Source organism: Schistocerca gregaria, chromosome X (genome assembly GCF_023897955.1).
Source record: "Schistocerca gregaria isolate iqSchGreg1 chromosome X, iqSchGreg1.2, whole genome shotgun sequence".
In the NCBI taxonomy this organism is placed as follows: domain Eukaryota; kingdom Metazoa; phylum Arthropoda; class Insecta; order Orthoptera; family Acrididae; genus Schistocerca; species Schistocerca gregaria.
Genome location: NC_064931.1, coordinates 131,041,394 through 131,067,586, shown reverse-complemented (window position 1 = coordinate 131,067,586; position 26,193 = coordinate 131,041,394). Strand labels below are relative to the sequence as shown.

Sequence of the window (26,193 nt, the reverse complement as noted above, 5' to 3'; positions counted from 1 at the left end):
GGTTGGGGGGGGGGATGTACATGCATGCATTTTATCTATCCTGAGACATATAATTATGTTACAGCATACATTTTTCAATGTTTTGTTTAAATTAAAATGCACATAACAAAAGAATCTTAAATTATTCATATACCAGAATCATATTTTGTTCTTTATTATAATTTCAGGATTGGATCCAGCAGGTCCCTTATTTGAGAGCCAAGATCCACATGCCCGTCTTGACTCCAGTGATGCAATGTTTGTTGATGTTATCCATTCTAATGGAGAAAATTTGATTCTTGGAGGGTTAGGTTCATGGCAACCAATGGGAGATGTAGATTTCTATCCAAATGGTGGCAGAATGCAGAAAGGGTGTAGCAACTTATTTGTGGGAGCTGTCAGTGACATACTGTGGTGTAAGTATCATTTGCACTTTCTGATATATAGTGACTTAATAGACAGTAGCTGGTACATACAAATTGGTCTCTTTATTTTCTTGCAGTTTTGTTAGTGACACAAGTGTTCTAATCTTCTTCTTCTTGTTTTTCCTTGCCCTTTCCCACTTTTCTTCTGGGTCACCTTTGTTATATGGCAAGTGACAGTGAGTGGCTGTGTGCCCTCATCTACATTTAATTTCATTGTATTATTTACCCTCCTCCAGCTGAAAAATAACGCTATTTATTTTCCTGTTCTTCAAAATCTTTTTATTACATAATGACCATTACATAAATGTTTGATTTGATTTTCTAACCAGAAGTTCTGGAATTTTATCTTATTCTATATTTTATTTTATTGGTCCTCTTATTTGCTTTAGTCACTTAGTTACTTGATACTTCCTTGTTAGGTGCATATGTACAGGTAGAGGTGAGATGTTGGTTTATATACACCAAATTAGTCATACAATATACATTTCTATTGATATGTATTAATATTATAGTACTAAGTTTGGTTCCTGGATACACATTACTGAGATGTGATGTGGCTGCTGCAGTCACTCAGATGCTAATGGGACCCAGAGCAGAACAGGCAGAAACATAGGCTGAATTCTCGTCCATCCCCACACTTACTGCTTTGCCACATTCGACCAAGCAGAGTTATTTTTGCTACATGAGCTTATGGATACAATTAGAATTGTCATTGTATGATACAATTTACAAACTGAAATTTTCATTGGTGGGGTAAAAGCAGTGACTTCTTTTATATGTACAAAGTATCTGTTGTAGGGTTTACTCCCATATGTGGTATATTCCAGTAGTATCCCATCTGGGAGGAGCACCCTCAGGCACCCCACTGTTCACATACAAGCAGGTGCAGGTGAGTTAGGCATCCTGCTAAGTAGCCCTGTTGCACACTTTCTGTATATGCATGAACCATTAGGCCACCCCTTCGTGTGGCTCACTGGCAGCCTCTCACTCACAGCATTACGATACAGCAGGCTACTGCCTGCACATCAGCTGTTTGTGCACCCTTGCCCACCTGGGCCCATGGATGCCCAAATGCTGGTAGGCACTTGAACTGGAATAGTTTACCCATATGGAAAGTTGCTTTCTGGCACAAGGAAGTTTTACTATGGATCAAATAAAAGTTTTTGTTCTGTTCTGTGTCAAGTCCATGAAAATCAAGTCTGTTCCATGCAGTCTCCAGTGACACTTATTTTAAAGAACAAATGTGTTTAAATCCTTTATAAACATGGTAACAACTAACCTGAGATCTTAAATAGTAATTTACATGAGTGTTAATGTTCACTTTTGATTCTATTTATTGAGTTTCCCCAGAAACACAAACCTATGTTTAGTGTAAGGATGAAATAAGCATTATAACATTCCTCTTTTCATACTACTGCAACATTTTCATTTCATTTAATTATTATATCTAGATTCAATGTACTATTGTATGGATATAATCACATAGACACTTCTGTTGGCTCCAATTGTTTGAGGATTGTTGGTACTCTATACTTCCATTGTGTCCTTGGACGTCCCCTTGAGCATTTTACAGTAGGGGAACTTGGTTAGGTATAGATCCATCAGATTGAAAGCTGTGCCCAAACCACTGTAGCCTCTTCTGCCCTAATATTCGACCAATGTGTGGCTTTCCAAATGGTAAGTATAGGTCTTCTTTCATTCTTCATTTCCATTTACCTGCCCTGGTATCGAAGCCAGGTCCATAGATCTTTTGAAGTACATTCCCCTCAAAGGCACAGATTACTTCTTCAGTTGTTGCTAATGTTGCCCAGGTTTCAAAAATGTTTCAAATGGCTCTGAGCACTATGGGACTTAACTGCCGAGGTCATCAGTCCCCTCAAACTTGGAACACTTAAACTTAACTAACCCAAGGACATCACACACATCCATGCCCGAGGCAGGATTCGAACCTGCAACCGTAGCAGTCACACAGTTCCAGACTGAAGCGCCTAGAACTGCTCGGCCACTCCGGCCGGCCGCCCAGGTTTCGCAACCATATAAAAGTACTGGATGTAATAGTGTCATGTACAGCTGAATCTTATTCTTCTGTGATATTAGTCATGACTTGAATAAATTGTTCAGACTAAAGAACATGTAATTAGCATTTATTATTCATTGATGCACATCTTTTCTCACTTCACTTTCAGTAGTCAGTATAGATACCAGGTACTTGAATTCTTGAACTTGTTCAAATATATGGCTGTCAACAACAATGGAAGGAAGGAGAGCTTCACAGTGTGACACAATGAGATATTTCGTTTTATCGTCATTCACCATCAGCCCAATTTGCTCCACATTGTGGAGAAATCAGGAAGTATCGGTGCATACTTGCTCTAGGATGTTGCCAAGACTCACAACATCATCATCAATTGCCATGATTGTGTCTGCTCCCACCATCTCCATAAGGCCAATCTGAACAGTATTTGTGCCAATGGATCTCCTTGTCTTAATCCATTCTGAATACTGAATGGTGGCAAAAGTTGGTTGCCAAACTGTACTTTACAAGATGACTGTGAGTAGTAAGCTGCAGTTAGATGTATTTCAATTGGATGTAAAATACCTCCAGTATTTTGTGTAACATGGAGCAGTCAGTGGTGTCATAGGTTTGTTGAAAATCAATGAAGATGAGGTGCAATTCCTGCTTGAGCTCATAAAATTTTGCTATCAGCTGCCTCAAGGTAAATATGTGATCAAAAGTTGACTGTCCAGAGATGAAGCCACATTGATAGGGGTCCACAGTTCCTTCAGTCACTGGTTTCATGTGATTTAGCTGCAGTGTTGTACTGACTTTATAACTAATTTCCATTGATGAAATCCCTTGGCTGAAGCAAGGACATATAATTGCTCCCTTCCATTCTTCAGGAAATATTTCTGTTGTCCAGTTGGTAGATATTAACAGCTTCGGTGTATTTATCGGTTTTCACCTCACAAGTGGAGCATCTCAGCTGTGATACAGGAAGCAGTTAAATAACATGGTATCAGGGAAGTACTTGAATGTTGTCTGTCATAACACTTCATAGAAGTATATTTAAAGCAGGTCTATGTGATTCCCTCTGTTTTAAGGTTCACTATGTCTGAGATTGGTCTTTTTGCAGTTTTAATATTCCATCTATACCTGTTGTGTACGTGTGTCCCCACAAAATTGTACTGGAACTTATTGCAGCATGAAATGAAATGTACATAGTGAATGTTTTTCCATCATAAAAAGTGGAAAGAAGTGGCACTGCAGTATTTTTTTAATTACACATGAAACCTAGTGCCTAATAAAGAATAATATATTACAAAGACATATCCAGTGTGGGGCAGGGGGTGGCAGCTGCTTGTTCCTCACCCTAACCCCCTAAAAGAAAAGATTTTCAAACTGAACTTGCAACCTGCCCTACCAAACAAACAGATGTACCAACATACCATCACTCTGAAGAAAGCTGGAACATGTAACACCCATTGACTAGTAGCAAGTGTACCCAGAGATATTTGACATGAGATCTCAAAGCTGTTTTACCAATCACTATGAAACTAACATCATCGCCCACCACCCTTTTCCTGTTAAGATCCAGGGTAGCCTCTTGATAGATTGTATGATACATTTTAATATAAATATCTAGCTATTGATGGTAATATTACATTAACAGTAATAAAAAAGTTGGCCACTTGAATGAAACATACGATCACAGCAGATACTGCATATTAGCTCTCACATTACATAACCAAGAGAATATATATATAACAAATGACTGTGTATGGTCACCAGGTATTGAATTAAACACTGCACTTTTGGCTGTTGAAACTTAAACAACAGAAGACTGGAAAAAAGCACACATTGTAGGTTTTTAGCTTCTTAATTTCCTCCATATAATATTAGACATAGAAAGAAATTGAGTGCAAGAAATTTGGAGTCACTAGAATGACAGGTCATGTCAGCAAGTAAATTGGATCAGAACTGGTACATGTGAAATGACTCAGATGTGTGATGGTAGACCAGTGTTATTATTTTATGATTATGTGTATTTCAGCTTCTGAGATTGAAGGTCGCAGCCTCTGTAATCACCGCAGGGCATACAAATTTTTCACTGACTCAGTTTCCCCACGATGCCATTTCCCTGCTTTCCCATGTGAGTCATATGAGAAGTTCTTGGAAGGAGAGTGTTTTCCATGTAATGGTGATCGCCAATGTGGCAACATGGGCTATTATGCAGATCGGTCCCATGGCCGTGGTACATTGTTTCTAATTACGAGAGATGAAGAGCCATTCTGTGGTAAGCACTGTTCAGTTATCATTTTATTATTTGTAAGTAATGTGTAGACAGCTCATTTGAAATCTTACAGTGATGTTTATTTCAATCCCTAATCATGTTTATTATAGCTAATCACTACCATAAAATGCTTTAATCATATTTAATAGGAATTTTAACAATGATTAAATTTTAAAATACTGAATCTTGCTTTGTTATTTCTGTCCTCTGTAATGTCTACATCACTGATTGTTCTCTTTCATGATGGCATTAATAGTAGTTTCTGTGTGAGTGAATGAAGATACTTATGTGACATTGTTCATTAGTGATTTCGATACTTTACATAGTTGATGCACTTGTATTCAAAATTGTCTATAAGATCATGAATTCACATCCAGTATGTTTTTTTTAATGTTTACTTAAGACATTACAATTTTTGGCATGATATACCTGTTACAGAAACTGTATTGTGTGAACAGATACTAATTTATGTTTGTATCATTCTTTTACAGCCCATCAGTACCACGTGAGGGTAGAAAATTCAGCTAAGACAGAACCTGTAGCTACTTATGGGAAGATACAGATCACACTCATTGGCAGTTCTGAAATAAATGAGACTTTTCCCCTGACTCAGTAAGTAAAGGAAATTATTTGACTTGTTTTTAAATATTAGTTGGAAAAAAAAGAAGAAGAAGAATTAACATCTTCACACTTAATTCTTCAGAATAGTGATTATGTTGTTCCTCATGAAAGTTATTACCCTATGTAACCAAGTATTTATCACAGCTTTGAACTTGCAGTATTGATTTGAACATTTTCTTCTTATCACCACAAAAAAAATTAGGCCAGTAGCCACTAAAACAGCACACAACTTCAAGTGAGACCTTTTGATCCCATATTTATCTTATAAACTACTGGTAGTTTTTAGCTCAATAGACAGAATGCACAAAAATATGTTTCCTGTATACCCACTACACACAGCAACAGAAGAGGAAACATGACAGAATAATTCAGTCTAAATGATTGTGGCATGTATCTGAAGCTCAACTTCGATATTGAGAGTGACATGTGTCAAGACAGTAGACTTGAAACAAGGGACTAATATTCAGTAGTCTATGGCACAAGGGGAATACGACTTTAATTTGAGGCTGGTCTCATAAAATCTGTGTACTGTTGCCTTGTGGGTTAAGGGATCCCAGTAAAAAACCTAAAAGGAGCAACAAGCAGCTTGTCATGGAAATGAGGTTCAAAGTGGTTCAAATGGCTCTGAGCACTACCGGCCTTAACTTCTGAGGTCATCAGTCCCCTAGAACTTAGAACTACTTAAACCTAACTAACCTAAGGACATCACACACATCCATCCCCGAGGCAGGATTCGAACCTGCAACTGTAGCGGTCGCGCGGTTCCAGACTGTAGTGCCTAGAACCACTTGGCCACTCCGGCTGGCTGGAAATGAGGCATACCAAAATTACACACTAGGAGGAGGCAGGAGGGGGGCAACAATATAATAATCATACCAGAACATAAAGTACCACATCATTATGCTCAGACAAACTGTACATCACCCACCTTAATACCACGGTACCATTAGACAAAGCAGCAGCCATCATGTTATATTTTTGTAGAGACGAGGAGTCCAAGGCTCAACATTTTGGACTGATTATCACATACCTTCCCCATGGGGAGGGGATTATCTATTACTTGTTTTAGTATGTTTTGATTTATGTCTCTGGTATTTTTATGTATCCTTACAAACCACAGGAAATGTTTGTTAATATTATCTCAGTTGGAGACTCACTGACAGATGCAGAAGTAACTTCATGTGCATCCCATGAAAGTGCATTTGGAATAGTGCTTTTTATGTGATATAATATTAATGACCTGGCAGACAATATCAATAATAATGCTAGAAATTTCACACATGATACAGTTAGCTATAATGAAGTACTGTCTGAAAAAATCTGCACAAATATTCATTCAGATCTTGATAATATTTCAAAGTTGAGCAAAGATTGGCAACTTGCTGTAAATGTTCAAAAATGTAAAACTGCGCACTTCACAAAATGAAAAAATGTCATATCACATGACAACAATATCAATGATTCACAGTTAGAATGAGTCAACTCTTACAAATACATGGGTGTACAATTTTGTAGGTGTGAAGTAAAACACGCAAATACGCCCAGTTATAGCTAAAGCATGTGGCTGTCTTTAGTTCATTGGTAGAATACCAGGAAAATGCAGTCAGTCTACAATGGAGATTGCTTGCAAAACATATGTGTGGTACGTACGGCCCTTCTTCAAATATTATTGAAGTTGTGTGGAGCCTGTATCAGATAGGACCAACAGGGGATATTGAACTAACTGTAAGAAAGCCAGAATGAATGTTCACAAGTTTATTTGCTTCATAGAAGAGCATCACAAATATGCTCAAAAATCTGTACAGGCAGTTGCTTGAAGACAAGTACAAACCACCCTACAAAAGTCTACTTACAAAGTTTCAAGAACCAGTTTTAAGTGAGGAATCTAGGAGTGTATCGTAAAATCCTCTGCATACTGCCCCTGCAGGGATTGTGAAGACAAGATTAGATTAATAACTGTGCACCCAATGACATGTAAGGAATCATTCTTGCCTTACTCCATATGTGACTTGAGTGGAGGGAAGTGACACTAAGTGGTACAATGGGAAGTATCCTCTGCCATCAACTTCAGTATTGTTTGGAGACTATAGTTGTAGATGTAGATTTAGTCATACAATAAGTCTGAGTTGCATTATGGTTCAGAGTCCTCATTTAACTGTAGACCCTCTATAACTGGATGGGAAAGTCATTTCAAGAGTTGGAGGGAGGTGATGAAATACCATAGCTAGTAGAGCACTGTGTTGTCCTAACCAACCTTTGAGTTCATGATGACATTACCTTTTTTTAACTTTCAAAATCCAGTTATACTTCAAAAACGTTGAATAAGAATAAATTGTAAGAAATATTTAGAATAACAAAAAGTATGCAAAATTTCTGCTTTAAATTTCAGTAGTTGTACTACTACATAACAAAAGGAATTTACCAGGCATGTGAAGAATTATTTAATGCATTAACTGAATGCAAGAAAGTGCACGTATTTTTTAATGACAGTGTTATGCTGAGGCTGTGCTTGGTGCCCAGAGACGGTGGATACGTGTGTATGAGATGTACTTGTGTGAATATATGTGTGTTTTCTACAAGGGACAGTAAAATGAAAACCAAACACCCACCACAATGGGATCATAGAAGTTCCACTCCAAAGCTGATCACCACATGCATTAAGACATTTATCCCACTGGGAGACAAGATGATCAATTCCTGTTTCATTGAATGTTATCGAGCAACAGGATGATTCCATCAGACAGCATCCCAACAGCCTGAGACCAAATGGCAAAGCCAACAGTGGAAATACCCCACTCTCCCCTGCCAAAGAAGTCTAAAGCTTTCACACAAGTTGAGGTTAATGTCTTGATGATCTTCTTCGACTGCTGGGGCCCTCTGCTCATCGAGTTCCTTGAGCGTGTAACCACAATCAGCATACAGTGCTATGAGGACAGTTTACAGAAACTGTGACAAGACATAAAGTCCAAACACTCAGGGATGGTGTTGTATGGAATCATCCTGCTGCACTATAATGTCAACATCCACACTGCCAATCAGACAAAAGCTATGCTTCAGTGATTTGGTTCAGAAACACTGCAACATCATCGTACAGTCTGGATCTCTCACCATATAATATTAACATCTTTGGTGACTTGAGGAAAGACATGCATGGACATCAGTTTCAGTCACGTAAGTAAGTGCAAGCTTGAGTGCAATTGTGGATCAATCAAAAGTTGACCACATTCTCCGAAACAGGTAATGATTGCCTCATGTCCTAGTGAGATAAATGTCTTAATGCATGTGGTGATTACCTTTGAATGGAACCATCCCATGGTCTCATGGTAATGGGTGTTAGGTTTTCACTTTACTGCCCCTCACACTTTAGAAGAAGGATTTTTACCAGAAATGTCAAATGTATAGCAGTCTTTTTGTTGTGCCTGTCTACAAGTCAATGTCTCCTCTATGTTATGAGTAGCAATGTTTCCTTTCCATAATATTGCCATTAATGTATCCTGGATTTTCCATTGTTTGCATGTCTTTATTATCACTGTATCTGTAATTTGGTCAAATGTCACTTATCTAGGAAGGATGATGAAGAGCTGAAGGCAGGAGAGTCTCTGGCTCGCATAGTGGTTCCCCATCCTGTTCTTCAAGAACCAAATGCAGTTCAAATATTGTACACTGCTTACAATGGCTGGTGGTCTAGTGGATTAACTGCCTGGCATATTGACAAAATTATACTAACAGATAGCTTTGGAAAAAGGTAAGCCTGGTATCAAAAGCTACAGTTTGCTAATATATAAGGAAATGCTGTTGTAGTAATGAAGTAGCTTCAAAATTCTGTTGCCTGGTGGTGACTATTATTGCTCAAATTTACTTTTTACTTTTAACTATATTTCATTTTCAAAATTTCTGCATTGATTTTATTTTTTATTATTTATATTTTTATTGTTTATCTTTTTATTGTTTATCTTTTTTATTGTTGCACATATATTTAAGTTGGTGTACTTATACCAGCAAATAGTTATCTTTAACAATATATAGTTCCAACACCATAATGTTTTAGACTGTAACTTCTGCAAAAATCTTTTGCTTTCTGAGAGAAACACTTAGGTAACCTTTTTGTAATTGTCTTCATTCAGTGTAGTGTCCGGAAGTACTGGTCCTTAAAAATCTATAATTTCAGTGAGGTTTTAAAATATCCCATAAACATTTCATTTGCTCTGTTGGCTGAACTACTTTAGATCTCTTCTTTTACACATTTAAAAAATCATTGATATGGGGGAAATGCTTTGCTTGGTGTGTCAGATATAAAAAGTAAGCCAATGTACATAACTGTCGGACTTCATTTGCTTACCAGAGTCATCTCTGCTACACTTTCTGCTGTTGGGCTATTAAGTTGAAGTGAACTGTAGATTTAATACTTTTTGTATCATCTTTGGAAGTGGCATTTTGAAGAAAAAAAATTAAAGAAAACATCCAACACAATACTAATGAGCAATTGCCTTTCATAAAATGATCTTGACCATCAAAAGTAAAATTTATTGTTCAATTTTGTAAAATAAATGTTCTTAAAATATTTTCATATCATATACAGTGTGAAGCAAATTTTACGCACTCAGGCTTCACAGCGTGACTCCTCACATGCCAGCAATAAAAAAATGTCCCTCACAAAATTTCATCTGTTGAGTACATCTGTCAGAAAAGGACATTAATTATTATTGTTATTATTCTATCGATGGGGTTGCAGAAACATCACGTCTATTAGCATTAGGAAAACAGTATAATTCAAAACCAAACATTTCACAATTAGTGGTGTCAGGATGAATCAATGCAGAACAATATCTGTCGGAGGCATAATGCACATAAGATGGAACAGCATGCAGGACTGACGGCATGTTTATACTGTATGTGCTGTCCACCAGACGGGGACTAGTTGCAAGCGGAGTAACGCACCTGTGACAGACTCCAATGTACATGCATACACATATCGAATTTTCTCATTCTAAACCTCTAAACCAGAGTGTCAGATGTATGGCATACACAAACAATGAATATGTGCATATGCTTCTGGTCCTTGGTGCATCTGGTAAGCGGGCTGCTGTTGCCGCTCATGAATATGCTGCCAGATATCCTTGCCGACACTATCCAGATAAAAATGTGTTTTGTCATCTGGCGCTGCGCTTTCGGGAGTCAGATTCTCTCCTTCCACCATTGCATAACAGAGGTCGTCCATGGACTCGCCGTACTCCACCTACTAAGGAAGCTATTCTGGAGGTCATACACCATGAATCTCAGTGAAGTACATGTAGTGTAGCAAGGCAGCTGTGTGTGTCAGTGCATGGTCATTAATGTGCTGCACGAGTATAGGCTGCACCCCTATCATTATGCTTTCACGCAGCACCTGCATCGTGCAGATCGCCATCAGCGAATGCAATTCTGTGAATGGTTCCAACAACGACAGGAAGCCAACAATGATTTCATGAACACCATAATATGGTCGGATGAAGCAGCATTCACTCATGAGGATGCCTTCAATACGCACAATGCTCACCATTGGTGTGAGATTAATATGCACGTCACCCACAACCATGGATATCAAGTTCGCTTTGGTATCAACGCCTGGGCCGGAATATTGGACGACAGGTTTTTGGGCCTCTACATGTTGCCTGACCGTTTGACTGCATGAAGGTATCATGCATTCCTCTCAGACTATCTGTCTGATGCGCTTGAAGATGTTCCACTACATGTTTGGCAGAGGATATGGTTCCAACACAATGGTGCACTTCCACACTCTGGAATTAATGTGCACCATTATTTGGACAGAACATTCCCAGGGAAATGGTTCAGACATGGAGGTCCAGAACTCTGTTTGTGTGGCAGTTTGTCACACTGTTATGAAGAGTGCTTCACGCGCTGTGTGTAGACATGTGCACGCTGCGCTGAGGTGCTCAGTCTTGGGTTGGCAGCCGTTGAGAATGAAGCTCCCATTGGATGTTACCACCAAGTGCGAATTGCGCACAGTTATTCGGTTTTTGAACGCAAAGGGCAGTCCGCTGATTGAAATCCAGTGCCAATTGACGGAAGTGTATGTTGAGTCATGCATGGATGTCAAAAATGTTCATAAGTGGTGTATAGAGTTTGCAGCTGGTCGGACCGAAATTCACAACGAACAAAGGAGCAGGAGACCATCAATTTCTGAGGAGACAGTGTTGAAGGTTGAACAAAGCATGTGTGAAGATCGGCGGATCACCCTGTATGATCTCTGCACATTGGTTCCTGAGGTTTCCCGAAGCACTGCTCACAGAATTTTAACGGAAACATTGAACTACCGAAAGGTGTGCGCAAGATGCATGTCATGCATGCTGACTAAGGATCACATGCGGAAACGAGTTGATGCTTCCCGCGCATTTCTTCACTGCCTTGCAGCTGAATAGGACAACTTTCTAGACTTAACTGTCACAGGGGATGAAACCTGGGCATACCTCTTTACACCTGAGACCAATCAACAAACACACTAGTTCATAACTTTCTGAACAGCATGGCAGTGAGCTGGTATGACATGGGCATACAAAAACTGCCACAGCGTCTACAAAAATGCATTGATAGAAATGGTGGTTATATAAAAAAATTGCTAAATGTTCAAGCTGTAAACTGATGTAAACCATAATAGTAGAAATAAACAGGTCTGTGTACTTATAAAAAAATAGGAGACCTTACTTTTGGGATTACCCTCATACTCTACACTGCCGACGAATGTGGAAGCATTGGTAGCACTTGTTCATGCTGCTCTTGTTACTGTGGGAGCAGCTTTGCTGCAGAGGGTCCAGAGCTGTATGATCCAGTGGGTTACACAATGTTTGGGTGTGCAGGGAGGTCACTTTGAGTATCTGTTGTTCCGAGGACAATGTATTCTGTTATGAAGGTCTTACAGTCATTAATATAGACATTATTATTGTCACTAGTTGCTAATGTGCAACATCTGAGTGCTCATATTATATGTACTATAAATAACAATTAAATGTTGTGTTATTGTACTGTGCTATCATCTTTAGCATCTCAAAACTGATATTGTTTCTGTAGTTATTCTGTGCTACGATAGGTCATTTGTTTCAACTGTCTATTTCTCATTTGTCTAACCATGTATTTGTTCTGTTCACCATTACAAAATTTTGTAAATTTAGGATACATGTAACCTAAGAAACAGTGTATATTACAGTATGAAATGTTAGATTGAAATTAGCAAATAAAAAAAATGCTTCCCAACTCAGGATCAAACCCTTGAACTCATGCATGCTAACCCAAAACTCTATCCACTGCACCAACTGTACAGCACAACTAATATGTGCTGACAGAGGTAGTTACCATACATGAGGTTACAGTGTTGCCAGACTGCCACTCTTAAACATCCTTTTTTTGCCGGATGTACCTGCCAGATGAAATTTTGTGAGAGATATTTTTATATCACTGGCATGTGAGGAGTCATGCTGTGAAGCCTGAGTGCATGAATTTTGCTTCACCCTGTATATTGTAGTGCGCTGACAAAATTTCTGAAAAGTCTTAAGCTCTAATCAAAACAAAGTTATAATCAAGAGTTAAGTTCAGATATTGAAAGTGTTATTTGTGCAGGCAGCAGTGTAACTGGCTAATAAAATTAAAGAGTACAATCCTTGACACTATCTACAATGGCAAATCTAAGTAAGAGGAACTGTTAGCTGCTTAGTGGTTTTGTCTGTCAATGTATTTGTGATTCCTATTCTAAATGACTACATTATACCTATGTTTGGTATAGAGCTCTGTGTGATCATGATGGTACTGGAACTGATTAGTCAGGACTGAAGAAAATCCATAATATGAAATACCATGTAAAATATTCCCAGCTCACGAAATGGCCCACGATATCTAGGGTATTCTTCTTCTTTACTGTTGTCTCGCAGTATTCATTGGTTCAGTTTGTGTTCGTATATAATGTAAATAATTTTCTGTCCTGTTTTGGTGAAGTGGGAATAATTACCTTTATTTATAATAAAGGATCACAATGAAGACTATCAAATAAGCTCACACAGAAGAAAACAGCAATTAAATTTTTCTGTATTGTTACTTATTTTCTGTAAAATGACCATCAACTATTTCAGAAAAAATATCCATACATACAGTCTTATATGAGACACAACACAATTTTATCAATACAGGAGTGAAAGACAAAATGTTAAACACAGTCTCTACAATTTCTAAATTTTGAAACTGAACACAAAAACAAATATTACACGAGTTCACAAAAGTTAACAAAGCTCAGTAATTCTTGACCTGTGATTGACAGCTGATTTTGGACAAGAAAGTGGAAGGCAGTTATTTTATTTCATATATTTGTTGTGAATTAAAAGAGCCATCAGATAACGAAAACAATTTGAACTCACTATTATGAAACAGTTCCATATCAACATTGCATTACAAAAAAAAAAAAAAAAAAAAAATAATAATAATAAAAAAAAAAAAATAAAATAAAAATAAAATAAAATATAGCATCGAGAAGATATGGTCAGATGTCATTCTAACATTGTACACAATTACTTGCACTGATGTTACACATTTCCTTCCCAACTTCAGACTGGCAAATTTGGGGAAGGGTGGGCTGTTTAAAGACTGGTATAAGAACATACTGTCATTTTTGGAACAACATAATCATTTGAAAAATGAATATGGCAGAGTTTCCTATTCTGAATGGATTTTATACCAAGACAACAATGTGGTTTATAAAATATGTTGAAGATAAATAGAGATGACACATAGACAAAAACACAGAATGGAACCAAACATTTCTTTGGCATCTGAATTTATATACTTCATCAGCAGTTAAAATGTAAGCTGCACATGTTAACAGACTGCCTCTGGGGTTCAGGCTTTGTATCAGGTCCAGATTGAATCCACCCTGTGGATTAACAATGGGGGCTTATGTTCCATCAGCCTGGATGTCATTTTGAGGTAGTTTCCCATACACAACTAGGTGAATATTAGGCTGTTACTGATTTCCCACATCAATTACACAATTCCCAAACATTTAGAAAAAGTTGACAACCTTTCACATTGGTTACACTACACACAAACAGTTACAGGCAAAAGAAAAAGATTAGAAGAAGATCAGCTGTTGAAATACATGATGTATAGTTTTCCACAGCTACAATAACTGCTAATGGGTAAACTTGCAGCTTTAAGTAGTATACAGAGAAGGGAGGGAAGGGAACCTGAGTAGTGACAGGGTTAGGCAGCTAGTGGGAGTGCAAAAGTGGTAGGCCATGGAGAGGAGAAACTAAATGAGAGAAAGTAGGGAGTATTATTCAAAAAAGGTAAGACGCCAGTCATTGGGGGAAAATTATAAGTTGGATGACTCAAAGTACAGAATGAATGATATCACAGTTTGGATCAAATAGGATACAATGCATATGGAGGCAGAAGTAAGGGGGTTTAGTAGGAAGAAAAAAGGGGTTGAAATGCAGAAAAGAATTCATAATTTTATTTGCTGATTTTTTTCTCTCTTCTTGTCAAATTCTCCCCCTTTTGCTCCATGCTGCACACTAGCTCATTCACTCTTTCATCTCTGTTATCGTCTGTTTGAATCTGTTTCTACACTACATCTTCTTTGTTTCTATTAGTCAGTAGTTCTGCACTGATATGAACTGTTTTGCTCATTACACTCTACAACTGTCTGCAACTTCACAGTTAAGACTACTAGTTATCTCAGTGCTATGTTAATTGCAGTGCATAGATACTTTCTTGTCTCTCTCTCAACTTCTGACAAGTAATTTAAATATGAAATCTTGAAGATTCTCTGTTCTAGAAGTCCATTTGTCAGTGGTAGTTTCATTTGTGTAGTAAATGGTGGTATATTGTTCCAAAAGACATACATTTTAAATTTTGGTACCTTCAACCTGAAATTTCTAATGTTTTCTGTATCACAATCCAGAGAAGATTGTAACAAATTATGACATGGACAATAAAAGAAAATAAATGAACTCAACTATAATTGCTTGACACTGAAGGATGCTTCAACAAAAAAATTAATCAAAAACTCATTTGCGCAGAACTCCTGAAAATTTGAACCTCACACAGATAAATAGTTCATGTGAAAATCATAATCTCTGTTTCTTAACTTAATATCATCAAACATATTCAGTGACACTCATGCTTTCTGCAAGATACTTATGTCATCATTATATGCTTAATATTTTCATGTGAAGGAGAGAAAGTGATCTGCTTATAGCTGTAAGCATCATGGCATTTCATTTTTCCAGTTTATCAGTATGCAAGAAGGATCTTCCCTTAGAGTCTGGCACACCATGGATCCTGCCTTTATTTCCTGGCGACTGCAATCCTCCAAAGGAAGCTAATGACTCTACTACAAACACTGAGGTAAATGAAACTAGAACCTGCTTTCAATTTATAACTAATTTTCCTCTTTTTTTAATTTACTTTACACACATAAAAATAAATACATAAACACAGCCGGCAAAGTCTTCTTTTGCAAACTAAAGAGAGCAGGTAAGACACTCACTTAATTCAGTGTTTATTTAAAATGCTTACAAAAGTAAATTAAATGAGATGAAGGTATCTATTGGGTCTAGAACTTTGCTTCCGCCATTTTGCAATAGACGGCAGTAGCGGCAAGTGGGGTTCAGGTAGTTGGTCATAGGTGTAATAAAATAAGCTTAGGTATCTGTAAATGTAATGCCATAAAAATATTAGTCAATATGTGATTGCATCATAAGGTTATTCTCGATTAAGTACGTAAACTTATGTACCCATTTCTTGCCATTTGCGGGAAGTTTTAATTTTCTGCTTTAATATGAAGAAATCTGCTGCTGTGGCTCTTAAAATGCTGGATAAGACCAATGTTGATGGAACTATTAGTGGAAGGGTGTGCAGAGAATGTTTTCAACACATTAAGAATGGTGATTTTGATGTCAACGACCGGCAAGGCAGGGGAAGACAGTGTGTTCTCATAGCTACTGAAACAGACGAAGGCCACCCGTTGTGACTGAGCGGTTCTAGGCACTTCAGTCTGGAACCACGTGACCACTGTGATCACAGGTTCAAATCCTGCCTTGGGCATGGATGTGTGTGATGTCCTTAGGTTACTTAGGTTTAAGTAGTTCTAAGTTCTAGTGGACTGATGACCTCAGATGTTAAGTCCCATAGTGCTCAGAGCCATTTGAACCATTTGAAACAGACGAAGACAGTCACAGTACATCATTATTATCAAAAGCAATTGATGCGTTTGAGTCCAGCACTGAAACACAAATGGCCACAATACAGCAGTAGACATGTAGAGGTAATTTTGCAGCAGGTCAGTGCTTGACCCCATGTCGCAGAACCCGTCAAAATATACATGGAAATGCTGAAATGAGAAGTCCTATCCCTCCCGCTGTATTCTCCATACATTACTCTCTCTGACTACCACCTTTTTCAATCAGTGACATACAGTCTGGCTGACCAGCACTTCCGATCACATCAACAAGTGCAAAATTGAATTGATTCATGGATCCCCACAAAAGAAGTCCAGTTCGTCTGCCACAGGATTCGTATGCTATCCGAAAGATGGGAGAATGTAGTGGCCAGTGATGGGCAATACTATGAATCATAATTTTTTTGTAAGTTTTTTTTATAAGAACAAAAGATGTGTGCTCAGTCTCAACACAATAAACAAATGTAAAATAACAAAGAAAATTTCTGTTAAAATTCACTTTTGATTTCTTATACTGTTCACTTTAGAGACTATGTAGACAATGATGAAGGAAGTTTAATACTACATGGCCAACCGAGATGGTGCTAGAACAAAATGCAGATACATACAGAAAATGGCACTAAATTAAGAAAGGCTAATAACAAGACAGAATAACCAGTGAAAGTGGTGAACTTTCAATTTGGTATGATGAAAACAAAAGGGCAGACAAGAACACATAAAAATGTTAATGTGCATGAACACTGATTAAAAGTAATGTGCCAGTATTTTATAATAAGTACAACAGTTCACACATTTAATTTGCAATGTTAATTTTTCTGATAACCACTGATGAATAACAGCAAACAATAGATAATTAGAGGCTAATAGCTTTCATTGAACAAGGGTTACCACTAGATCTAGGCATACATCGGCAAAAATATAATGGAATTGGCAGAATGGTTACTTCTTAAATGAGCACAGTGGCAGGATGAAAAATACAAATACAGTGTTTCACAAGGCTCAGAAAATATGTATATTCAGAGACAACTATTTTCAAAATTTGGCACCATACATGACATAGTGAATGGTAGGCAACATAAGCATTGCTGCTCAGGATTGGCTGGTAATATAACCAGTTTGGTGAGCTTGGCATGTTGTAACCAAGCTATTCTCTTTAGAGGCTCATAATAACTCTTTATTAAGTCATGTCTCATACATTTGAGCATTCATTGTGTTTTAGTGGGTTGAATAGAAATTATTATACTTGAACATTTGGTTGCTAGGATTTTAAGGCTCAATCAAATAAATCTTACTGGCAGTGCTCATGGACATTCCACCAGCTGAATGGACGACATTAGTGATTGTTTACCTCCTTTGGCCTCTAACTTATTAATAAATAAATAACTGAAAATAATTGGAAGGGAAGATCCTGTGCAGAACAAATTTTTAACTTGAAGTCAGTAATTCACCATAGAATGTTAGACAGCAAACCAATAATAGTGTAATTTATTGATTTAAAGAAAGTGTTTGATTGTATAGACAGAGAAACAATAGATAAGGTCATTAGATAATTTGGTGTTAAATCAAAATTAGCAAATATAATTCATGAAACACCAACAGGTACAATATCTAAAGTCAAATTTGTGGGATAAGTATCTCAGCCATTTGAAGTAAAAACTGGTGTTAGACAAGGTGACAGTTTATCACCTTTAATGTTTAATTGTGTTCTAGAAAAAATTGTAAAGATCTGAAATTCAGAGATAAAAAGTCACAAAATTGAACCAATCATTCTGGGAAGGAAAGCAAATGGAATTACCGTAAACTGCTTGGCTTTTGTGTGTGATTTTGCAATAGTTTCAGAAAACCTGACAGAAGCAGCTATTCAGAAAAACCTTCTGGAAAAAATATCAAACAGAACTGGTCTCAAAATTTCAGCTGAAAAAACAGAATTCATGACAAATATAAAAAATGCACCAAAACTCATAGAAACACAGATAGGTAAAATAGTAAATAAATTTAAATATCTTGGAGAAACTATACAATAGAATGGACTAGAAAAATCTGCGATAGATATTATAATTAACAAAATGGAAAGAGCATATGGGTTGGCCAAAAATCTTTACAACAAGAAATGTATAGCTAGAAAAACAAAACTAAAACACTGCACAACAGTGGTATGACCAGAATGTTTATATGGATCTGAATACCTAATGATGAACTATAAAATGGACAAACTAGAGTTACTGGAAAGAAGGATTATTAGAAAAATAATGGGTGCAGTAAAAACTGCAGATGGTTGGAAAATAAGAAATAATGAGGAGATCTACAAAAATATAGAGAAAATATCTGAAGTAATGGCCAAATAAAGATTAACCTTTTTCAGACATCTCTGCCAAATGGATAGAAATAGATTAACAAAACTAATACTCCTATATTTCTGGAAGAAGAAATCGATTATAGCATGGATTACAGAAGTAAGGAAAGAGATAGAAAGAAACAACATCAAAGAATCAGAAATAGCAGAAAGAAACCATTTAAAAAATACTAAATTTGGAAGGCTTTCCAAGCAGAAAAAATAAAAAATCAATGAATAACATGGACAGAAGAAAGGAAGAGACTTCATGGGGCAAAAATGAGGGAATATTGGAAAAGCAGGAAACAACAACAAAGGAAGAAGAGGAACTGAAGTTGTTAATGCGATCCTAGTTGGAGAAAAAAAAGAAAAAGACTCAAAATAAGTAGATTTTAAAAATAAATACACAAGTATGTTGTGATTATTTGCACCTCCCTGGAAATACACAAAGCTAATCAATTCATCAGATTCAGGACCTGTGATTTGTGAGAGTATTGTGCTCTAAGGCCTGCTGTTATTAAGAAAAAAGTGATAGAAAGCTTTTAATTATAATAAGTAAACAATGAAAAATCTCTTGTTCTCTTTTCAACTCACGTATCAGACTACATATTTGAATTCCCACAAGCTTGTCTTTAATGTAACAAATACTCATGCTGAGTCAGTCAATATAATAGGAAACTGGCAGAACTAATTCAGTGGGATTTTTATTAAACAGGAATAAGTGGCAACTGCTATAACACAAAGGAGTTTCACATTTCTTGCTTGTAACAAGCAAGGCAGTCTGTGGAAGTAAACATTGTAATGGTTTATGATGAATATTTCCTGTGCCTCAGAGGATTATTTGCAAGGTGTTCATTCACTTTTCTTCTTAGTTATTAGGTAGGTGGCACTAACCTGATCATGGATGTTATTACAGACAACAATGAGATACACTGATATGACTTATTTTGCTTTCATATTACCATTTGCAAACCTTCATTCATTATCATAATCTGTAAGCCACCATATGACATGAGATGGCTATTAGTAACTGTATTTTCCCGAATCTCCTGCATCGTTTGCCATGCTGGACACAAAGGATAATGAGACCTGATCTCATAAATTTTACAATTTTGGTTCTTGTGTGTGATTTTCATAGTTAAACATGGAGATGTAAGCATGCAGTGAGTGAAAAATATCAATTTTTAGAGTTCAGCTCCATCGGTTAGAGCAAACTATGAGTTAAAAATTGGAAGCAGTTGCACAGTTTGTGTTGTCCATGAAAATCTTCAAAAATGTGGAAGGATAGATTGCTACTTACCACATAGGGGAGGCACTGAATCAGCACAGTGCAAAACACTACTGGAAATAATAATTCAGAATTCAGATAAAGCACTTCTTCAGAAGTAGAAAACTCAGACACATTCCAATAACACACACACACGACCACTGTTGTCTCCAGGTGCAAAATCACAGCTGCGACTGCCTCCAATGTGGGCAGCAATCTAGTTGGGATGAGGATGGAGAGGAATTGCAGCGTAAGGGTGGTGGAAGATGCTACTGCTCACTGTAAGAGCGTGCAGGGACATGGGTGAGACAGTTTAGCAGCATTTGGAGGCTGTGCTGAGAGACCAGGGAGAGGGAAAAGGGAGAGCAGAGACATAAAGAAGAGGAAAGAACTAGTGAGTGCATTGGTGGGATAGGAAGTGTGTGTATTAGAGGAGTGGGAGTATGGAAGAGGATAGACAGGTGGAGGACAGGAACCAGTGAAGATTGAGACCAGGGCATTACAGGAACAAAGAAGATATTCTAGGGAGATTCCCACCAGTGCAGTCCATAAAAGCTGATGTTGGTGGAAAGAATCCAGATGGTACAGCCTGTGAATTAGTTATTAAAAGGAAGTACATTGTGTTGGGCAGCATGCTCAGCAACTGGATGGTCCTGCTTCCTCTTGGCCATGGTTTTCCATGGCCTTTCATGTGGACAGACTGCTTGTTGGTTGTCATGACCTTTTAGAAGCAGCGCAGTGGTCGCAAGGTTGCTTTCACAGGTGATCTTTTCTTTGATGGGGTAGGAGATGTCAGTGACAGGACTGGAGTAGGTGGTATTGGGAGGATGTGTGGGTCATGTATTGCATCTAGGTCTGTTGCAGGGATATGAGCTATGATACAAGTGGGTTGGGAGCAGGGTTGGAGTAGAGATGGACAAGGATATTGCATAGTTTGGGTGGGTGGCATAACACTGCTGTGGGAATGGTGCAGGGGATACATTTCAGGGCAAGATGGTAGGTAGTCGAAAAGCTGCAGGAGTCTGTGATTCAATTACTCTAGTACTGGGTGGTAGTGAGCCATGACAGGAATATTTCTTTGTGGCCAGACATTGGGTGTGCAGGGGGATGGTAGATGACTAGTGGGACAAGGCACAGAAGATCTGTTTCCAGATATTGTTTGGAGGGTAATTTTGGTCTGTGAAGGCCTCAGTGAGACCCTTGGCATGTTTGGAGAGGGGCTGCTCGTCACTACTGATACAACAATGATGGATGGCTTGGCTGTACAGAAGGGCCTTCTTGACATGGAATAGGTGGCAGTTTGTTGAAGTGTAGGTGCTGTTGGTGGTTCGTAGGTTTTATGTGGATGGAGGTAACCATCCTTGAGGTGGAGGTCAACATCAAGGAATGTGACTTGTTGGACTGAGGAGGTCCAGGTGAAGCAAATGGAGAGAAGGTGGTGTTATGGAGGAATTTTGGTAGGATGTTTTCACCTTCTGCCCAGATCATGAAGATATCACCAATGAATTTGAATCAGATCAGGGGTTTGAGATTTGGAGTCATTAGGAAGGATTCCATTAGATCGCCCATGAATAGGTTAGCATAGTGTGGTGCTATGTGGGTTCCCAGTGATGTCTTCAAAGGAGAAGTAATTGTGGTTCAGAATGTAGCTGGTTTTGGTAACCAGCAAGGGGGTTGTAGGTTTGGAGTCAATCAGGCATTGGGAGAAGTAGTGTTCAATAACAGCAAGGCTATGGGTATTTAGGATGTTAGTGTAGAGGAGTATGCCATTGACAGTGATGAGCAGAGCATCTGGCTATAAAGGAACAGGAGCTATGGAGAGTCAGTGGAGGAAATGGTTGGTGTCTTTTGTATGAGATTATAGCTTACAGATAATGGATAGAAGGCGTTGGTCCACAGCAAAGTAAACAGCCACAATGTGGTTTCCAGTGCAGTTGCATTTATGAACTTTAGGAAGCATGTAGAAGGTTGGAATGTGGGGAGTGGTAGGGGTGAGGAGAGAAATACACTTTTGCGAGAGGTTCTGAGATGGACCTAAGGACTTGAGGATGAACTGGAAATCCTGCTGAATTTCTGGAATGGGTCACTGTAGTAGGGCTTGCTTGGTGATATATCTGCGAGCTGGCCTACCCGCTTAGCTGCAACCACTGTGCTGCATTTTATGTGGGCATGACAACTAACAAGCTGTTAGCCCACATGAGTGACCACCACCGAACTATGGCCAAGAGACAGCTGGACCATTTGGTTGTTGAACATGCCACCCAAAATGCTTAACTACTTCACAGTCAGTGCCTTCTGGATTCTTCCCACCAACATCAGCTTTTCTGAACTGCACAGCTGGGACTCTACCTAGAACATATCCTGTGTTCCTTAAGCCCCTGGTCTCAACTTTGCTGGTTCCTATCCTCCACCTGTCTATCCACTTCCCTACTTCCACTCCAGTACCACACACACCTTCTACCCCCACCAATGCACCTACTAGTCCTATCCTCTTCTCTACTTGTCTCCTCTCCTTTTCCCCCTCCCTGCCCCCTCAGTGCTGCACCTAATAGACCTATCCTGTCACCACCATGTCCCTGCATGCTCCTATAGTAAGCATCAGCACTAGCATCTTCCCCCATCCCTATCTTGCTATTCCTCCCCCTCCCCACCACATGCCTTTTTTCTTAGCACCACTACCCACTGCAATGAGACTGCTGCTCATAACAGATGCAGTTGCAGCTGGGCCTTTGCACCCAGAGTCAACAGTTCCTGTGAGAATGTGCATGAGTTTTCTGCTTCTGTAGTAGTACTTTTTCAAAAAGGTGAAATATTTTTAGCATTCTTTTTCGTTGTACCTAATGTGACTTAGTGCCTCCCCTATGTGGTGAGTAGAAGCAATTTACCCTTTCGATATTGTTGTTGCTCCATCCTGGACTTTCAATTGTTCGAAAATCATCAAAAAGTCCTTCTAAACTGCTTAAGCATCCAAAGAGTTTTGAATCTGGTTTTCTTATAATTCTGTGCAATCGGTCTTTTAATTAGTCAAGTAAAATATCCTAATATGCCAAATACTCATAATGCTATTTGTAATGAAGAACACATTCCTCCTTGATTAAGCTGCTCATAGCATATTACATAATGTAAAAGGAAGGTGAGTCATCTCTGCAAACATATGGTGCTTATTATATTCATTCTCTAAGGATGATGTGCTGTTATGGGGTACATCCAGCCACATAAACAGTGTGTGATCCATGAGAAACAAGATTGCAGATAAGGAAAATAGAAAGAACTTCTTAGGGGATTATTTTGAAATGGACAGATTACTTTAAGCAAAATAGTATATGACATATTAAAAATGATTTTCTTGAGTCTCACAGGTCATTATGTCTAACATTGTGTATATGTCAATAAATTCTAAATTGAATTTTTCTTTTTTTGCAGAAGGAGAAAACAGAAATACAAGAAATTAAACTGAACTCAGCTGGTCATACATCAGCAAATGAAAGCTACAATCCTGCACCAGAATACCAGCTCAGTGACAACACAGAAAATTCTCCAGAGAAGTTAGATGTGAAATACGCAGATACAGTGCAAAGTGACAAAGAGATAGACAAACTGTCATGGAAGCCAGTGAAATACCAAGAGGCAATCCATACTAACACAAACAGTCTTGACAATGTTAAGGAAGACTCCAGATCTCTTAGCACTCATGAATCACAATTGATTTTGTTCAATGTTGCTCCAGATAGTGTTACACCTCAACACACCAATAACTCTGATGGAAACAGTAGCAAGATTGCCATATCTAGACGATCTGGCAGTACGTCATCTGCAACTGATGAGAATACTGCTAGACCAGAAATTAAAGAGCCAGTTCTACTTGCAAGAACACCTGCTGCCAAGAGCTCCTGGTTAGGAGACACATCAAATAAGCAGCCCTCTTGGAGTTTGCTGGAAAATTATGATGCCACATTTTTGCCAGGAGAATTGATAGCTACTCCTAAACCTGAAATACGAGAACCTATCTTGAATCCCAAAACAATAAAAGACAGTGTCACCATGCCTCCCACCTCTGTTAATGCTTCTGAGAGTAACTCCGTACCCATTCCAACAACAAACAATAGTGCAATTGCATCAACTGACAATGTTATTGCTTCTTCAGTCCGTACTCTTCTACCTGTAAGGAATGTAAGAATTTCATCGGACATTTTAGAGGACAGTAATCTAAAAGTGAAAAAGCAAACAAGGAGCCCATCTACTGAGTTAAGCCCTCCACCATTGAATGCAGAGCATTCATTTACACTCTGGAAAAGCACCACTGAGAATACTTCCAGGGCTTATAGTAATGGGTCTGCAAGTCCAAATTTTCAAAGATCAATGAAACCAGCTCATCAACAGCTCACAGTTCAGTTTTTCCCACAACGACTGGCCTCTCTCTTAGCTCAGGCTGAAAGATATGCACGTATGACAGTAATGAGATTTCCATCTTTTGGCAACTCTTTGAAACCATTTTCAGCAAGTAACAAAAAAGCTGAAAGTGTCAAAGATACTTTTATAAACAACGGCCTAGCAAATACACAGTACACTCAGCGAAAGCCTAAGCATGTAGGAGCAGCTGATTCAGGCAAAAATATATCAGAGTCATATCTTTCAGATGGAATAAAAATGATGAGTGATCCTGTTTCAGAAAGACAGGGCAATTTATCACATATACAATCACAAAGTAATACTGATAATGTCTTGTCTGATAAGACAGCTGTATTAGTCCCTTACACATACAGTTATAGTATTACTGATCCTGAGAGGAAGGACAAAAATAAAGTCAAATATATACCTCTTCATTATCTGGAAGGTAATAAAACAGAACATTTTGTAGAAAAGATTACAGTAACACCGGAAGAGTTCAAGAACTTTAGAACTCAGAAGGTATATCCACACAATCATGCCCATCACATTCTAGGGGGATATGTTGATGGTTTTCACCCTGTTTATTCTAGAGTTCCCAATAGGTGACAAATGTATTTATCAATATTTGACTGTGATTCAGTTTTCTGTAAGACTGCCAAATATTTATTAAATGTATTAAAGAAACTTAGTTTGTGATAGATCATTCATACTTTTCATATTTGGTCTGTGTTCATGAAAGAACAACAGTGACAGGTATACATAAAGTCATTTTCAAGAGGTTCTAGATTGTGTTTATGAAGTCATCTGTTTGGAAATAATGTCTTAGGTTTCCTGCTAAGCAATTAAAAATTCTGATCACAATGTATCATTAAAATTTAACTTTTTACTTTTTTGCTAGCTTGCTATTTTCTTTCAGGCCACCCACTTTTATCATTGTCATGTGATCATAATTATTTGTTTATAAAATAAATTCGTAGAGGTAGTTATAAGATATTCATGTTATCATGTAAAGTAAATGATATATTTATTGAATATAAATTGCTCTTTTTTACAATAAATGAGTTTTTTATTTAGTTTTTTTGAAAGTCACAAAAACTTCATATTTAAGGAAAAAAGATGTGAAGTTGTTTTTACTTCATGGGAGAGATCAGTATTTGCAATGCAAATTATTTTGCTATCACTGTTCCTTATTCCTTCCTTCACCCAGTTTTAACCCACTATGAAGCAAATTCCCAGAACTAATTTTTATCTTTTATGGTATATTTAAACCTCACTGAAACTGATTCTTACAATTAGTTCAGACATCAAATAGGGCATTTATTGGACAGGAAATTTTCATTGTTGGGAGGAAGGAAGTATAGGGATTATGTCCCATCAATAATGAAATAATTGGAGACAAAACACAAGTTCAGATTTGGGGAAGAAATTGGCTGTGCTCTATTGAAGGAATCATTCTGGCATTTGCCTTAAGTAATTCAGGGAAATCACAAAAAAAACTAAATATGAGTGGCTGGATAGGGATTTGAATTGCTGTCCTCTCAAAAATGAGTTGTGTCTTATCACTGCACCATCTCACTCAGTGTTTCATTTTTGGAAAAGTATCATGTATTCATATGTGGCGTGCAGCGCCGTAAATATCGATATTTGTAAAGAGTGTAAGTGTGCTA

General features: G+C 37.9%; 1 protein-coding gene across 1 annotated transcript in view; it reads left to right on the top strand.

Annotated features, from left to right (window-relative positions):
- The window catches only part of LOC126298898 (uncharacterized), a 338,375-nt gene extending 312,736 nt beyond the window's left edge, over positions 1-25,639 (top strand). The window contains exons 5-10 of the mRNA XM_049990436.1: positions 168-395; positions 4,457-4,699; positions 5,188-5,308; positions 8,883-9,062; positions 15,589-15,706; positions 23,561-25,639. Of these exons, the coding sequence (XP_049846393.1) occupies positions 168-395; positions 4,457-4,699; positions 5,188-5,308; positions 8,883-9,062; positions 15,589-15,706; positions 23,561-25,132 (2,462 nt within the window). The 3' untranslated portion in view covers positions 25,133-25,639. The remainder of the gene's footprint in view (positions 1-167; positions 396-4,456; positions 4,700-5,187; positions 5,309-8,882; positions 9,063-15,588; positions 15,707-23,560) is intronic.
- Positions 25,640-26,193: the final 554 nt, after the last annotated feature.